This window comes from Pseudophryne corroboree, chromosome 6 (assembly GCF_028390025.1).
Source record: "Pseudophryne corroboree isolate aPseCor3 chromosome 6, aPseCor3.hap2, whole genome shotgun sequence".
Lineage (NCBI taxonomy): Eukaryota > Metazoa > Chordata > Amphibia > Anura > Myobatrachidae > Pseudophryne > Pseudophryne corroboree.
In genome coordinates this window covers 60,999,248-61,017,086 of record NC_086449.1, presented here as the reverse complement: position 1 = coordinate 61,017,086, position 17,839 = coordinate 60,999,248, and the positions used below count along the sequence as shown (strand labels likewise).

Below are 17,839 nucleotides of genomic sequence, written 5' to 3'. Positions count from 1 at the left end.
TTCCTAGATTGCACTAATCGTGATGATGTGCAACACTTCATATCTGAGTCTGAGGGCTATATTTACTATGGTGTGGGATTATAGAAGTGGAGATGTTGCCCATGGCAACCAATCAGATTCTATTTGTTTTGTGTCCGTTGCAGCACAGTGTCTCTAGTACAGACTTAGTGGCTTTTCTCTGCATCTACGACATGGATAATAACGTACTCCAAATACCTAAATACACTTTTAATTAGTGGCAGCGCCTCATTAGAGTAGAGCGTAGGCCTGCACCTTGATATGTACTGGGTGGAAAAATAAGGGTGCACTGTTGGAGGACCAGGTCATTTTGCACTGCGCATCTGCTGCTCTTTGTAAATTTGGCCCAATGATTATCAGCAGCGATAACTCATCATATCAGTATAACAGTATTACACAAACTGACAGTGACAGAAAATACAAACCTTCGCTTCTAGCTTCTGGATGCAAAATCACTGATTTCAAAGCCTGTGCTACACGCCTTCCTTCCGGCTGAAACAGAAAGACAGTTTATGCCTCTGAGATGTGTAGTAAAGTCTATGGAATGTTAGGGTCTGAGATCTGAATTACTGATTGTTCTTTTAAGAAATCACTATCTCTATTACTCACCACAACTTTCAGCCTCTTCTTGACACCATCTGAGACCTGTTGGCCAGCTGCCTTCACTTCCACTTCATGATCACCCAAGGTTATGGGAACAATGACAAAAGGTAAAGCCACCGATGATTCAGGTTCAATAGTAACTTCTTGACGGAATTTCTTTTTACCAGTGGAGAGACTGCAGTATGCTTCATTATAAGTCCAATCTACGCGTATCTGCACCAAATAGAACAGATGAACATAAGAGTTATAGGCAATATTGCTTTTTTAAATATTGTTTCTGCAATGTGGCAACACCAGAATTTTTTTTAACACCAGTTAACAGATAATCATTATTGATAGGTCTGAGTCAGAGTCTGACAAACACAAAGGGGTTGGTTAGGGTGAGAGCTGGTAGCCTATAATAAAGAAAAATGTTTTGAGAGCCCATTTGCAGCTTTGATGAGAGCATGGGAGTATAATAGTCTAATGGGTGTCACATCCCGGAGCCTTACTGGGGAATCTGCGCCGCGGCGTTTACCGCTCAGGTGTCTGGCAGGCAGCGGCGGTGCTGGGCTACTGCGACGGGACCGTGTGAGGCGATGCTGTGGCTTGTAGTAGCCGGAGGCTGCTGCGGTGGGCTTGCTGTCACTGGGAGCAGCTTCCGGAGAGGCCAGGTGGAATTCTAGTGTAGCACTAAATGTGTCTGCTGCACGGGGGCCGCCATGTTGGAGACCAAAGCTATGAACCTATTGCACAGGCTCATTCTGTCCAGCCAATCCAGGGAGATCTCTCCTTTTAAAAGGGAGCTGGTTCAGGTTATGGGTGCCAGTGCTTCAAGTTACTACCTAGGTGTAGGATCTCCAGCCTTGTGCTCCCAGGTTACTTCAGTACCTTGGTTACTCTCCAGCTTTGCTCTGCCTCGGTCTTTCTGGTTGCAGCAGTCCCAACGCCCCTAACCTGATACCATCTGAGAGGGGCACTCTCGGTAATCTTGATTCTTCAAGGATCTTTGTCGTCAACAGATTACCATGCTCTTCACCCTCATTATTCAAGCCACAGCTCTCCGTTCCCAGTCTTTCATCTTCAGTGTTCTTCAACCTCATCCTTCAAGCCACAGTTCATTATCTTAAAGTGTTCTTCAGCCTCATTATTCAAGCCACATCTCTCTGTTCACAGTCCTCATCTTCAGTGTTCTTCAACCTCGTCTTTCAAGCCACAGTTCACAACCCACAGTTCATTATCTTCAGTGCTCTTCAGCCTTGTTATTCAAGCCACAGCTCACAGTCTTCAGTTTTCCAAAGTCACAGGTTATCACCCGCAGTTCATCATTTACAGTGATCATCCTATCTCGGTAGTCTCCACTCCCACTGTTCCTGATCCATGAGTAGGAATTACATCCAACCACCTCGTCTTCTTCCCTCGCAAGTGTTTGCTTGCTCATGCAAACCTCATTCCCAGCCGAGCGTGACAGTGGGGAGAGAGTTCTAATGGTTTTGAACTGGTGAGTTTCTGGAGGTGGGAGTTGGAAGAGGGAATCAGTTAGGATGAAAGGTGGCAGTCATTGACAGAATGAAGTGGGAAGATGGGAGCGTGAAGGGAGATGAGGTTAGATATGTAGGTGGAAAGGACTGGGTGAAGGATTTATAGGTGGACATGAGGTGTTTGTCTTGGCATCTGTAGGGACAGGGGAGTAACTATATTGTAAGACCTGGTGCAGAGAAGAGACAGAAGCAGTTTGGCTGGAGAGAAAGATGAACTGAAGAACAGCATTGAAGATGAATTGGATAAGAGCACAATGGGTGAAAGGAAAGATGGCCAGTGAGTGGTTGAGAGTATTTGTTACTTCAAGGGTGAGAAAAGGTCCTCTCCTGGAGATATTTCTAAAGTGAAAGTGGCAAGACTGGGAAAAGATCTGGATATGGCATTTAAAGGAAAGGGAGGAGTAGATTACAGTGAACTTTTGAGAGAGAACATTAGGTAATTAAATGGAGGGAGGAGAGGAGACTCTGGATGGTGGGAAGATGATGAGCTGATGATCAGTCTTAATGATGTTCATTTGAATAAAGTAATGGGACATCCAGGGGGAAATAGCAGCTGAATATGTGATTGAGGAGAGAGGGGAATATGTCATGTGAGGAGAAGTAGATGGAGGAATGATTTAAGTACAAACACACTATGCTACACATATTGGTGCGCATCAGTCACACCTGCTATCTTGCAGCATATGGCATATTAAGGCTTGCTGTATGAGAACACATCTGTGAAGGATAGGCTTGCCATAATATTCCATTAATCTGTGACATCTATGATTTACACAGTTTCTGTGGCTGATTACAACCAGGTGTAATTAAGGTTTGAATTTAGCCATAAACAGAAAATCAAAGGTGTCATAGATTAAATGGATATTATGGCATGCCTAGGGCAGAGAGAGAGAGAGAGAGAGAGAGAGAGAGAGATAGAGAGAGAGAGGAGAGGCAGCGAAGAAGGGGGCCAGAGGAGGAAATTGAAGGTGGTGAAGATCCAATGGAGTTTGGAGAATTGGAAAGAGATAAAAGTTTCAAAATAAAGATATGTGCACATGCAACCAGCCTCACTATGCCATGTGATGTGAGACGCCAGGAGCGAGTCATCTGAAAGGCCCTGTGAGACCCTACCAGTGCCTGGTGTCTTTTTTACATAATTTTACCCAAAAATGCAACTTAGTCGCAATGTGACTAGGATACACCAGGAGACTGTGTTGATAAATTTGATATGCTACACTTGCATTTATGTTTGTGATTAAGCCTGTATACTTAGCATAATGGAAAAAAAGATGCAGCCGCTGCATAATATCACTTTGTGTACATATTCAGATTCAGTAACAAAATATAACTTAAGAACAAAATGAGCAAATTAATGATAATTTTCTACAGCAGGGTACATCCTCAATCTTCCCAACACTACCCAATAGACAGTTGATGATATGACCATCTTGGCCCAAAAATGGTTGTACTTCCAATGGGTCCAATGCATTTGTATAAAAAGTTGAATTGTGCAATCTCAAAAGAGAATGTGTAGTGTGGTGCTGTAAGTTATATTTATTGTTGTTAGTTAGACTTGCCTTTAGTTTGCTGTTGCCATAGTTGTAGAGAATGGCCCGTATCTCTACTTGTTCATTCCTCACCACTGAATATGGCAGCTTCAGGTCAATAAAGAATTTCAGCATAACCTGAATGTCATATGGCTGAGACACACAGATACCTGCCAATGATAAAACATGTGAAACATCATATGTGAGGAAGCATCCCGATCTTCACCATACACAACACATCTTGTGGGAATAATTCTGAACTTGTATCACATACATCATACATGAGAAAACACCATCCTGAGCCTTAATCATGTCTCCTACATAAGAGCTCCTTATCCTACTCCTAGATCATACACATCCTACACGAGGAAACATCATCTTAATCCTAATGCTAACATATCCTACATGAGTTTTATTGGAGAAATAGCAGTATATAAATAAAATTATTATTATTATTATTATTATTATATGAGGAAATATAATTCCTAAGCCTACAGCAACAAAACTTCATCCTGTTCCTAGATTACATGTCTCCTACATAATAATAGATTGCTCTGTTCCTACTGTACAGTATATCATACACATCCTACATGGGGAATCATCATCTCTTATCATAGCTCATACACATCCTACATGAAGAAACATCCACCTAAGCCTAGATCATACACATCCTACATAAGGAAACATCATGCTGATCCTAGATCATACACATCCTACTGTACATAAGGAAAGATCATGCTGATCCTAGATCATACACATCCTACATGAGGAAACATCATGATGATCCCAGATCATACACATCCTACATGAAAAAACATCATCCTGATCCTAGATCATACACATCCTACATAATGAATCCCCATCCTGATCATAGATCATACACATCCTACATGAGGAAACATCACCCTGATCCTAGATCATACACATCCTACACAATGAATCCCCATCCTGATCATAGATCATACACATCCTACACGAGGAAACATCATCCTGATCCGAAATCATACACATCCTACATGAGGAAACATCATCCTGATCCTAGATCATACACATCCTACATGAGGAAACATCATCCTGATCCTAGATCACACACATCCTACATGAGGAAACATCATCCTGATCCTACATCATACACATCCTACATGAGGAAACATCATCCTGATCCTAGATCATACACATCCTACATGAGGAAACATCATCCTGATCCCAGATCATACTCAACCTACATGAGAAAACATAATCCTGATCCTAGATCACACATCCTACATGAGGAAACATCATCCAGATCCTAGATCACACACATCCTACATGAGAAAACATCATCCTGATCCTAGATCATACACATCCTACATGAGGAAACATCATCCTGATCCTAGATCACACACATCCTACATGAGGAAACATCATCTAGTGTTCACTCTAGGATTTGTTTAGGGCAGGGTGCTGATCACGGGTAGGGCACATTTTTCATTCGGGAGGGCACATTTTTCGTTCAGGAGGGCACATTTTTCAGTTAGCAGGGCAAAATTAGGTACATACTATAATGCTTGGTCCTCCTATCCTCACTTGATAAAGAATGGGCAGTGCGCGCCAAAGGCGCGCAGCAAAAATTTAGGGGCGTTGTTTTTCGTGGGGAAGGGGCATGGCCACATATTAGTGGCACTTCACATTACACCACACAGTAGTGTAGCTAATACACATTGCACCAGGTAGAACCTCCTATACACAATGCGACAGGTAGAGCACGTTATACATATTGCGGCAGGCAGAGCACGTTATACACATTGCACCAGGTAGAGAGAACTGAGACACACTGCACCAGGTAGAGAGCACAGAGAAACATTGCACCAGGTAGAGAGCTCCGAGAAACATTGCACCAGGTAGTGGCGGGTGTATAATGAGCACTGTGTGGGCATGGGGTGTGTGTATGATGGGCACTGTGGGGGTGTGAATACTGAGCACTGTGTGGGTATGGGGGTGTTTATAATGGGCACTGTGTGGGTATGTGGGGTATAATGGGTGCAGTAGTGGTGGTAGCAGGGGGTAAGATAGGTGCAGTAGTGGTAGGAGGCAGGATGGGTGCAGTAGTGGTGGTAGCAGGGGGCAGGATGGGTGCAGTAGTGGTAGCAGGGGGTAAGATAGGTGCAGTAGTGGTGGTAGCAGGGGGCAGGATGGGTGCAGTAGTGGTAGGGGGCAGGATAGGTGCAGTAGTGGTAGCAGGGGGTAAGATAGGTGCAGCAGTGGTAGGAGGCAGGATGGGTGCAGTAGTGGTGGTAGCAGGGGGCAGGATGGGTGCAGTAGTGGTAGCAGAGGGCAAGATGTGTGCACTAGTAGTTGGGACGCTGGGGGAATAAGATGCAGCATAACAGGAAGCGCCCTCACAGGTATAATGTGCAGGTATTGGCCATGTTATTAAATAAATATAGGAAAGGCCCGCCCGCACGTTTGTGAAACTAAAGATTTATCACCATTCCCCCAGGTCGCAGCGCTCTGACCTCTTGGTACTTTGCGGTCATGGTGCCCGACCTCACTGACATGTCTCGCTCGGCCCCAGCTCATGTTCTCTGCAGCAGACGCACCGGGCTGCCCGTGGTGAAGGCGCTCCTCTCCTTCTCCTCGGCTCCCTCCTGCATCTTCCATTCTCCTGTCATCGTGATGTCCGCGCCCGGTTGCCACCAGCACATTCAATGGGTTGGAGATCAGCGCAGGGAGGAGGGACCGATGTCTCAGGTGGCGCTTGGATTGGGAGACGCTGCCGGCAGCGATTGGATGTTGAGAAGCTGCCGGCGGCTATTGGCTGGTGAGGCAGGGCTTGGGGATTTCTATTGGCTGTGAGGCGGCGGTCAGCAAAAAACTGCGTGTCCTGCGGGACCCGCTCACTTTTAAAATCCGAGTCCCTCTTTGCGATCACTGAAATGTGCTTAATGTGTCCGGCGGGCAGCAAAGTGCGGGGCAGGAGAGCGCACACAAATGGGCAGGGCGGCATTCAGGTGTCTAAAAAAGGGGCAGGGCGGCATTCAGGTGTCTAAAAAAGGGGCAGGGCGCAGCACCCTGTGAAAGACACCTAGAGTGAACACTATCATCCTGATCCTAGATCATACACATCCTACATGAGGAAACATCATCCTGATCCCAGATCATACACATCCTACATGAGGAAACATCATCCTGATCCCAGATCATACACATCCTACATGAGGAAACATCATCCTGATCCTAAATCATACACATCCTACATGAGGAAACATCATCCTGATCCTAGATCATACACATCCTACATGAGGAAATATCATCCTTATCCTAGATCACACACATCCTACATGAGGAAACATCATCCTGATCCCAGATCATACACATCCTACATGAGGAAACATCATCCTGATCCCAGATCATACACATCCTACATGAGGAAACATCATCCTGATCCTAGATCATACACATCCTACATGAGGAAACATCATCCTGATCCCAGATCATACACATCCTACATGAGGAAACATCATCCTGATCCCAGATCATACACATCCTACATGAGGAAACATCATCCTGATCCTAGATCATACACATCCTACATGAGGAAACATCATCCTGATCCAAGATCATACACATCCTACATGAGGAAACATCATCCTGATCCTAGATCATACACATCCTACATGAGGAAACATCATCCTGATCCCAGATCATACACATCCTACATGAGGAAACATCATCCTGATCCTATACTATACTATACACATCCTAGTCCTACATGAAGAAACATAATCCTGAACCTAGATCATACACAACCTACATGAAGAAACATCATCCTGAACCTAGATCATACACAACCTACATGAAGAAACATCATCCTGAACCTAGATCATACACAACCTACATGAGGACACATCATCCTGATCCTAAATCATACACATCCTACATGAGGACACATCATCCTGATCCTAAATCATACATATCCTACATGAGGAAACATCATCCTGATCCTAGATAATACACATCCACTGTTGACCTAAGTGTGGTCGAGCTTCAATACCACACCCATTAGGAACATAACCTGAATCCAAAGACATATATATTGGAGATGAAAAATTACCACCATGATTGTATATAAATCATATTGTACATGATAAAACACCATACTGATCCTATATCACCTATCTCTCATGATAGCATATGATCCAGATCCTGGACAAAACAATTTATACAAGGATACGGAATTAATAAATTAATGAATATATAAACTTACATTTGATAAGAAATGTATAAGCGTACCTTTGTTTGCAGACAAACTTACAGCCAAAACTTCCCATGTAGTTATTGAATCTCTTAAGAAAAGTTCAAGAGCCTTGGTTGAAATTCTGTTGAAAAACAATTTTATCTGTTATATTATACATGAAAAAAAGAGAGGGCCCAGACAGTATAGAGCCTTGGAAATAGTATTAACTTTATTTCTCTGACGTCCTAGTGGATGCTGGGAACTCCGTAAGGACCATGGGGAATAGCGGCTCCGCAGGAGACTGGGCACAAAAGTAAAGCTTTAGGACTACCTGGTGTGCACTGGCTCCTCCCCCTATGACCCTCCTCCAAGCCTCAGTTAGATTTTTGTGCCCGGCCGAGAAGGGTGCACACTAGGGGCTCTCCTGAGCTTCTTAGTGAAAGTTTAGTTTTAGGTTTTTTATTTTCAGTGAGACCTGCTGGCAACAGGCTCACTGCATCGAGGGACTAAGGGGAGAAGAAGCGAACTCACCTGCGTGCAGAGTGGATTGGGCTTCTTAGGCTACTGGACACCATTAGCTCCAGAGGGACCGAACACAGGCCCAGCCTCGGAGTCCGGTCCCAGAGCCGCGCCGCCGGCCCCCTTACAGAGCCAGAAGCAAGAAGAGGTCCGGAAAATCGGCGGCAGAAGACATCCTGTCTTCACCAAGGTAGCGCACAGCACTGCAGCTGTGCGCCATTGCTCCTCAGCACACTTCACACTTCGGTCAATGAGGGTGCAGGGCGCTAGGGGGGGGCGCCCTGAGCAGCAATAAAAACACCTTGGCTGGCGAAAATACATCACATATAGCCCCCAGGGCTATATGGATGAATTTTAACCCCTGCCAGATTCCACAGAAAAACGGGAGAAAAGGCCACCGAGAAGGGGGTGGAGCCTATCTCCTCAGCACACTGGCGCCATTTTCTCTCACAGCTCCGTTGGAGGGAAGCTCCCTGGCTCTCCCCTGCAGTTACTACACTACAGAAAGGGGTTAAAAAAGAGAGAGGGGCACTAATTAGGCGCAGTATAACAATACAGCAGTTATAAGGGGAAAAACACTTATATAAGGTTATCCCTGTATATATATAGCGCTCTGGTGTGTGCTGGCATACTCTCCCTCTGTCTCCCCAAAGGGCTAGTGGGGTCCTGTCCTCTATCAGAGCATTCCCTGTGTGTGTGCTGTGTGTCGGTACGTTGTGTCGACATGTATGAGGAGGAAAATGATGTGGAGGCAGAGAAATTGCCTGTAACAGAGATGTCACCCCCTAGGGAGTCGACACCTGAGTGGATGAGCTTATGGAAGGAATATGTGACAGTGTCAGCTCTTTACAAAAGATTGATGACATGAGACAGCCGGCTACTCAGCCTGTGCCTGTCCAGGGGTCTCAAAAGCCATCAGGGGCTCTAAAACGCCCGTTACCGCAGATGGCAGATACAGACGCCGACACGGATACTGACTCCAGTGTCGACGATTAAGAGACGAATGTGACTTCCAGTAGGGCCACACGTTACATGATTGAGGCTATGGAAAATGTTTTTACACATTTCTGATAATACCAGTACCACTAAAAAGGGTATTATGTTGGGTGAGAAAAAACTGCCTGTAGTTTTTCCTGCATCTGAGGAATTAAATGAAGTGTGTGATGATGCGTGGGTTTCCCCCGATAAAAACTGTTCATTCCTAAAAAGTTATTAGCATCATACCCCTTCCCGCCAGAGGATAGGGCACGTTGGGAAACAACCCCTAGGGTGAATAAAGCGCTCACAAGCTTGTCTAAACAGATGGCACTACCGTCCCTGGATACGGCCGCCCTTAAGGAACCTGCTGACAGAAAGCAGTAAAATGTATATACACTCACACGGGTGTGATACTGCGACCAGCAATCGCCTCAGCCTGGATGTGCAGTGCTGGGGTGGCTTGGTCGGATTCCCTGACTGACAATATTGATACCCTAGATAGGGACAGTATATTACTGACTATAGAGCATTTAAAAGATGCATTTCTATATATGCGTGATGCACAGAGGGATATTTGCCGACTGGCATCAAGAGTAAGTGCGCTGTCCATTTCTGCCAGAAGAGGGTTATGGACAAGACAGTGGTCAGGTGATGCTGATTCCAAAGGCATATGGAAGTATCGCCTTATAAAAGAGGTAGGTCTAACAGACCTGGTGGCCACGGCAACGGCTGGGAAATCCACATTTTTACCCCAGGTAGCCTCTCAACATAAGAAGACGCCGTATTATCAGGCGCAGTCCTTTGGGCCCCATAAGGGCAAGCGGGCAAAAGGCTCCTCATTTCTGCCCCGTGGCAGAGTGAGAGGAAAAAGGCTGCAGCAAACAGCCAGTTCCCAGGAACAGAAGCCCTCTCCCGTTTTCTGCCAAGTCCTCAGCATGACACTGGGGCTTTACAAGCGGACTCAGGCACGGTGGGGGCCCGTCTCAAAAATTTCAACGTGCAGTGGGCTCACTCACAGGTGGACCCCTGGATCCTTCAGGTGGTATCTCAGGGGTACAAATTGGAATTCGAGACGTCTCCCCTTCGCCGTTTCCTAAAGTCTGCTTTACCGACGTCTCCCTCCGACAGGGAGGCGGTATGGGAAGCCATTCACAAGCTGTATTCCCAGCAGGTGATAATCAAGGTACCCCTCCTACAACAGGGAAAGGGGTATTATTCCACGCTGTTTGTGGTACCGAAGCCGGACGGCTCGGTGAGACCTAATTTAAATCTGAAATCCTTGAACACTTACATACAAAGGTTCAAATTCAAGATGGAGTCACTCAGAGCAGTGATTGCAAACCTGGAAGAAGGGGATTATATGGTGTCTCTGGGCATCAAGGATGCTTATCTCCATGTCCCAATTTACCCTTCTCACCAAGGGTACCTCAGGTTTGTGGTACAGAACTGTCACTATCAGTTTCAGACGCTGCCGTTTGGTTTGTCCACGGCACCCCGGGTCTTTACCAAATGATACTCCTTCGAAGGAAGGGAGTTTTAGTTATCCCTTACTTGGACGATCTCCGGATAAGGGCAAGATCCAGGGAACAGTTGGTAGTCGGGGTAGCACTATCTCAAGTAGTGTTGCGGCAGCACGGTTGGATTCTTAATATTCCAAAATCGCAGCTGATCCCGACGACACGTCTTCTATTCCTAAGGTGATCCTGGACACAGTCCAGAAAAAGGTGTTTCTCCAGGAGGAGAAAGCCAGGGAGTTATCCGAACTAGTCAGAAACCTCCTAAAACCAGGCCAAGTGTCAGTGCATCAGTGCACAAGGGTCCTGGGAAAAATGGTGGCTTCCTACGAAGCAATTCCATTCGGCAGATTCCACGCAAGAACTTTCCAGTGGGACCTGCTAGAAAAATGGTCCGGATCGCATCTTCAGATGCATCAGCGGATAACCCTGTCACCAAAGACAAGGGTGTCTCTTCTGTGGTGGTTGCAGAGTGCTCATCTTCTAGAGGGCACAGATTCGGCATTCAGGACTGGGTCCTGGTGACCACGGATGCCAGCCTGCGAGGCTGGGGAGCAGTCACACAGGGAAGAAATTTCCAGGGCTTGTGGTCAAGCCTGGAGACATCACTTCACATAAATATCTTGGAGCTAAGGGCCATTTACAATGCCCTAAGCCAAGCAAGACCTCTGCTTTAAGGTCAGCCAGTGCTGATCCAGTCGGACAACATCACTGCAGTCGCCCACGTAGACAAACAGGGCGGCACAAGAAGCAGGAGGGCAATGGCAGAAGCTGCAAGGATTTTTCGCTGGGCGGAAAATCATGTGATAGCATTGTCAGCAGTGTTCATTCCGGGAGTGAACAACTGGGAAACAGACTTCCTCAGCAGAAGTCTTCCACATGATTGTAAACCGTTGGGAAAAACCAAAGGTGGACATGATGGCGTCCCGCCTAAACAAAAAATTGGACAGGTATTGCGCCAGGTCAAGGGACCCTCAGGCAATAGCTGCGGACGCTCTGGTAACACCGTGGGTGTACCAGTCAGTGTATGTGTTCCCTCCTCTTCCTCTCTTACCAAAAGTACTGAGAATTATAAGACGGAGGGGAGCAGTGGCGTAACTAGAAATTTTTCTCCCCCAAGCCAAAAAATTCTTCAGCGCCCCCCCCCCCCCCCCCATGCCCCATAATTGGGAGCAAGAAAGGGATAAATATGCGTGCGCCGAATGCGCGCGCCGCAAAAAAGGGGCGTGGTCTCGTTGGAATGGGCGTGGTTTCTCATAAAGGGGCGTGGCATTGCAGGGAAAGACTTCCTTATACCCCAGTTTTGCACCCTGCACGCCCAGACGTTAGCCACCACAGGAAAGAAAAATAATCCTGATTCATGCCCCTTACATTATTTGTCATTTTTCCTCCTTATAGTAATGCCCAGTATACATTATTCCACATACTGCAATGGCCCTTAGACATTATGCCACACACAATAATGCACATGACACAATATGCACACACCGTAATGCCCCAGACATATTATGCCACACACTGTAATGCCTGTGACACATTATGACAGGAATCGCAATGCCCGTTATACATTATGCTACACACTGCAATGCCCCTGATACATTATAGCACATACAATGCCTGTGACACATTATGACACACACCGCAATGTCCGTGATACATTATGCCACACACTGCAATGCCCGATACATTATAGCACATACAATGCCTGTGACACATTATGCCACACACTGCAATGACCTTGAGACATTATACCACAATGCCCGTGATATAGTATACCATACACCGTAATGCCTGTGACACATACCGCAATGCCCTGCCCGTTATACCCTATGCCACACACCGCAATGCCCGTTATGTATTATGCCACACTGCAATGACCCTGAGACATTATACCACATATCACAATGCCCGCGATATAGTATACCATACACCGTAATGCCTGTGACACATTATGACACACACCGCAATGTCCGTGATACATTATGCCACACACCGTAATGCCCATTACACATTAAGCCCTACAGTAAGGCTTCTAATTACTTTTCAATTACCTGCTCGTTGTCAGGGGTTTCATGCACTGGGTGTCATGCTCGTTGCCAGGGGTTTCATGCTTTTGGTTCCATGCACGGTGCCAGGGGTTTTCATGCTCAGGGTGTCATGCTCGTTGCCAGGGGTTTCATGCACTGGGTGTCATGCTCGTTACCAGGTGTTTCATGCACTGGGTGTCATGCTCGTTGTCAGGTGTTTCATGCACTGGGTGTCATGCTCGTTGCTAGGAGGTAGTCCTTGTTGCTAGGGCTGTGCTCCCAGTGCCACATATGTCCCCAGTGCCAGATATTCCCCCCCAGTGCCACATATGCCCCCAGTGCCAGATATGCCCCCAGTGCCATATATTCCCCCCCAGTGCCACATATGCCCCCAGTGCCGGATATTCCCCCCCAGTGCCACATATGCCCCCAGTACCAGATATTCCCCCCCAGTGCCAGATATTCCCCCCCGTGCCATATATGCCCCCAGTGCCATATATTCCCCCCCAGTGCCAGATATGCCCCCAGTGCCAGATATCCCCCCCCAGTGCCATATATGCCCCCAGTGCCAGATATTCCCCCAGTGCCAGATATTCCCCCCCAGTGCCATATATGCCCCCAGTGCCAGATATCCCCCCCCAGTGCCAGATATTCCCCCAGTGCCAGATATTCCCCCCCAGTGCCAGATATCCCCCCCCCCAGTGCCAGATATTCCCCCCCAGTGCCAGATATCCTCCCCCCTGCCATATATGCCCCAGTGCCAGATATTCCCCCCCCCAGTGCCAGATATTCCCCCAGTGCCAGATATTCCCCCCCAGTGCCATATATGCCCCCAGTGCCAGATATCCCCCCCCCCAGTGCCAGATATTCCCCCAGTGCCAGATATTCCCCCCCAGTGCTATATATGCCCCCAGTGCCAGATATCCCCCCCCTGTGCTAGATATTCCCCCCCAGTGCTAGATATACCCCAGTGCCAGATAATCCCCCCCCCCCCAGTGCCATATATGCCCCCAGTGCCAGATATCCCCCCCCAGTGCCAGATATTCCCCCAGTGCCAGATATCCCCCCCCCAGTGCCATATATGCCCCCAGTGCCAGATCCCCCCCCCCAGTGCCAGATATTCCCCCCCAGTGCCAGATAATGCCCGCCGCCGCTGCTGCCGCTTGTTGGAGGGACACGGAGGGCACAGCGTCTCCTGTGTCCCTCCTGCATCATCTCCGGCGGCCGCGGGTCTAATAGGGGGAAGTGCCGGTTCGTGAGCCAATTAGAGCTCACGGACGGCACTTCCCCCTATTAGACCCGCGGCCGCCGGAGATGATGCAGGAGGGACACAGGAGACGCACACGCTGTGCCCTCCGTGTCCCTCCAACAAGTGGCGGAGGGAAGGAGAAAGCAGACTGACATGCGGACGCTCGTCCGCATGTCAGTCTGCTGTAAATCAGTGGCGCCCCCGCAGCCCCTCGCCCCCAAGCCACCGCGAGGACTGCGGGGGCAGTAGTTACGCCACTGGAGGGGAGTAAGAACTATACTCGTGGCTCCGGATTGGCCAAGAAGGACTTGGTACCCGGAACTTCAAGAGATGCTCACGGAGGACCCGTGGCCTCTACCTCTAAGAAGGGACCTGCTCCAGCAAGGACCCTGTCTATTCCAAGACTTACCGCGGCTGCGTTTGACGGCAGGGCGGTTGAACGCCGGATCCTGAAGGAAAAAGGCATTCCGGATGAAGTCATCCCTACCCTGATCAAAGCCAGGAAGGATGTAACCGCAGAGCATTATCACTGCATTTGGCGAAAATATGTTGCGTGGTGTGAGGCCAGTAAGGCCCCGATGGAGGAATTTCAACTAGGTCGATTCCTGCATTTCCTGCAAACAGGAGTGTCTATGGGCCTAAAATTGGGGTCTATTAAGGTTCAAATTTCGGCCCTGTCAATTTTCTTCCAGAAAGAACTAGCTTCAGTTCCTGAAGTTCAGACGTTTGTAAAAGGGGTACTGCATATACAGCCTCCTTTTTGTGGCTCCAGTGGCACCTTGGGATCTCAATGTAGTTTTGGGGTTCCTAAAGTCACAATGGTTTGAACCACTTGAATCTGTGGAGTTAAAATATCTCACATGGAAAGTGGTCATGCTGTTGGCCCTGGCCTCGGCCAGGCGCGTGTCAGAATTGGCGGCTTTATCTTGTAAAAGCCCTTATCTGATCTCCCATTCAGACAGGGCGGAATTGAGGACTCGTCCTCATTTTCTCCCTAAGGTGGTTTCAGCGTTTCATCTGAACCAACCTATTGTGGTACCTGCGGCTGCTAGTGACTTGGAGGACTCCAAGTTGTTGGACATAGTCAGGGCCCTGAAAATATATGTTTCCAGGACGGCTGGAGTCAGAAAATCTGACTCGCTGTTTATCCTGTATGCACCTAACAAGTTGGGTGCTCCTGCTTCTAAGCAGACTATTGCTCGTTGGATTTGTAATACAATTCAGCTTGCACATTCTGTGGCAGGCCTGCCACAGCCAAAATCTGTAAAAGCCCATTCCACAAGGAAGGTGGGCTCATCATGGGCGGCTGCCCGAGGGGTCTCGGCTTTACAACTTTGCCGAGCAGCTACTTGGTCAGGGGCAAACACGTTTGCAAAATTCTACAAATTTGATACCCTGGCTGAGGAGGACCTGGAGTTCTCTCATTCGGTGCTGCAGAGTCATCCGCACTCTCCCGCCCGTTTGGGAGCTTTGGTATAATCCCCATGGTCCTTACGGAGTTCCCAGCATCCACTAGGACATCAGAGAAAATAAGAATTTACTTACCGATAATTCTATTTCTCGTAGTCCGTAGTGGATGCTGGGCGCCCATCCCAAGTGCGGATTGTCTGCAATACTTGTACATAGTTATTGTTAACTAAATCGGGTTATTGTTGTTGTGAGCCATCTATCCAGAGGCTCCTCTGTTATCATGCTGTTAACTGGGTTCAGATCACAGGTTGTACGGTGTGATTGGTGTGGCTGGTATGAGTCTTACCCGGGATTCATAAATCCTTCCTTATTGTGTACGCTCGTCCGGGCACAGTATCCTAACTGAGGCTTGGAGGAGGGTCATAGCGGGAGGAGACAGTGCACACCAGGTAGTCCTAAAGCTTTACTTTTGTGCCCAGTCTCCTGCGGAGCCGCTATTCCCCATGGTCCTTACGGAGTTCCCAGCATCCACTACGGACTACGAGAAATAGAATTATCGGTAAGTAAATTCTTATTATTCAATATTGCTAAATATACTGGACACAAATAATGTACATTTTAGAGAAGGAGAGAAAATTATGCGGTAGACAGCTGAGCATAGCATTGTCCAAAATGTCTTGGTATGCTGAAGCATTAAGATTGTCCTTCGCTGGAGATAAGTGGCCTAGCCCAAACCCTGAAAAACAGCCACATTCCATTATCCCTCCTCCACCAAACTTCACAGGTGTCATAATGCAATCAGGCAGGTAATGTTGAGACTGAAGAAGTACAATTCATCTGCAACATATGGGAGAACTGCAATCTCTCAACAAACAATTTACATTTTGTATGTGCATTAGCTCTCAAATGTGAGCGATGTATTGATGTTTCCACTCTATTTAATTGTCTCATCCTTTGCTAAAGTTGTAAAATTTTGTTTTGTTTCTCCCGGTGGAAGACCCCCAGGGAATACTCGGTGTAGTAGGCATATACCTAAAACTCCAGTCTAACGCTGACAGCAGATTCATCTTTTGGTTCTATTGACTTTTTTTCTATCAATAGCCACTCAAGGCTATATTCATCTGCCCTATTTTGTTTGGGAGTATATGAGTGATACACACTGTGCACTAAAGTCTATCAGGATAGCACCTTTGTTGTGAAATATAGTGCGTGTGCGATTAGGGTAAAAGGAGCTATTTAGATCCTTCCGCCCAATGAGAGGCACAAGAATGTGATAAATTTCATTCTCAAATAATTTTTTCGCTAACTACCTAAATCGTTTTTACTCACTTTGTTTGTTCTTAGGAGATAATATGTTAAGCGACTTGTAAAAGTTGTTTTAATATCTTCAATAAGACATATTATATTGTTTTTTCTAAAGGGCCCTACACACTGGCCGACATGACTGCACGATATGAACGATCTCGTTCATTAATGAACGAGATAACGTTCATATCGTGCAGTGTGGAGGCTCCAGCACTGAACGATGTGCGGCCCCGCGCTCGTTCATCGCTGGTCCCCCGTCTGCTGTACATGCAGGCCAATATGGACGATCTCGTCCATATTTGCCTGCACTTCAATGCAGCCGGGTGACGGGGGGAGTGAAGAAACTTCATTCCCCCATCACTGAACCCCCTTCCCCCCCGCAGCCGGGTCGCCCGTCGGACGTATCTGCCGTCAGGCAGCTCTGCGGCGGATCGGCCAGTGTGTAGGGCCTACAAGAGTGCACCAAAAAAGGAGTCTTCTTTCTTTTTCTCTTTGATCTCTGGATGATGATATGGAACTGTTTTCATAGGCCCCTTATCTCCAGTGAAGGACAATCTTAATGCTTCAGCATTCCAAGACATTTTGGACAATGCTATGCTTTCAATTTTTGTGGGAAGTTTGGGGAAGGCCATTTTTTATTCCAATATCACTGTGCCCCAGTGCACAAAGCAAGGACTATAAAGACATGGGCCCTCATTCCGAGTTGTTCGCTCGGTAAAAATCTTCGCATCGCAGCGATTTTCCACTTAATGCGCATGCGCAATGTTCGCACTGCGACTGCGCCAAGTAAATTTGCTATGCACTTAGTAATTTTACTCACGGCTTTTTCATCGTTCTGGCGATCGTAATGTGATTGACAGGAAATGGGTGTTACTGGGCGGAAACAGGCCGTTTTATGGGCGTGTGGGAAAAAACGCTACAGTTTCCGGAAAAAACGCAGGAGTGGCCGGA

At 47.3% G+C, this 17,839-nt stretch overlaps 1 protein-coding gene across 1 annotated transcript in view; it reads right to left on the bottom strand.

The window, feature by feature from the left end:
* The window catches only part of LOC134936131 (complement C3-like), a 275,194-nt gene that overhangs the window by 218,511 nt on the left and 38,844 nt on the right, over positions 1–17,839 (bottom strand). The window contains exons 7-10 of the mRNA XM_063931048.1: positions 7,943–8,028; positions 3,701–3,840; positions 628–834; positions 444–510 (exon numbers count right to left, since the gene is read on the bottom strand). Coding sequence (XP_063787118.1) covers positions 444–510; positions 628–834; positions 3,701–3,840; positions 7,943–8,028 — 500 coding nt within the window. The remainder of the gene's footprint in view (positions 1–443; positions 511–627; positions 835–3,700; positions 3,841–7,942; positions 8,029–17,839) is intronic.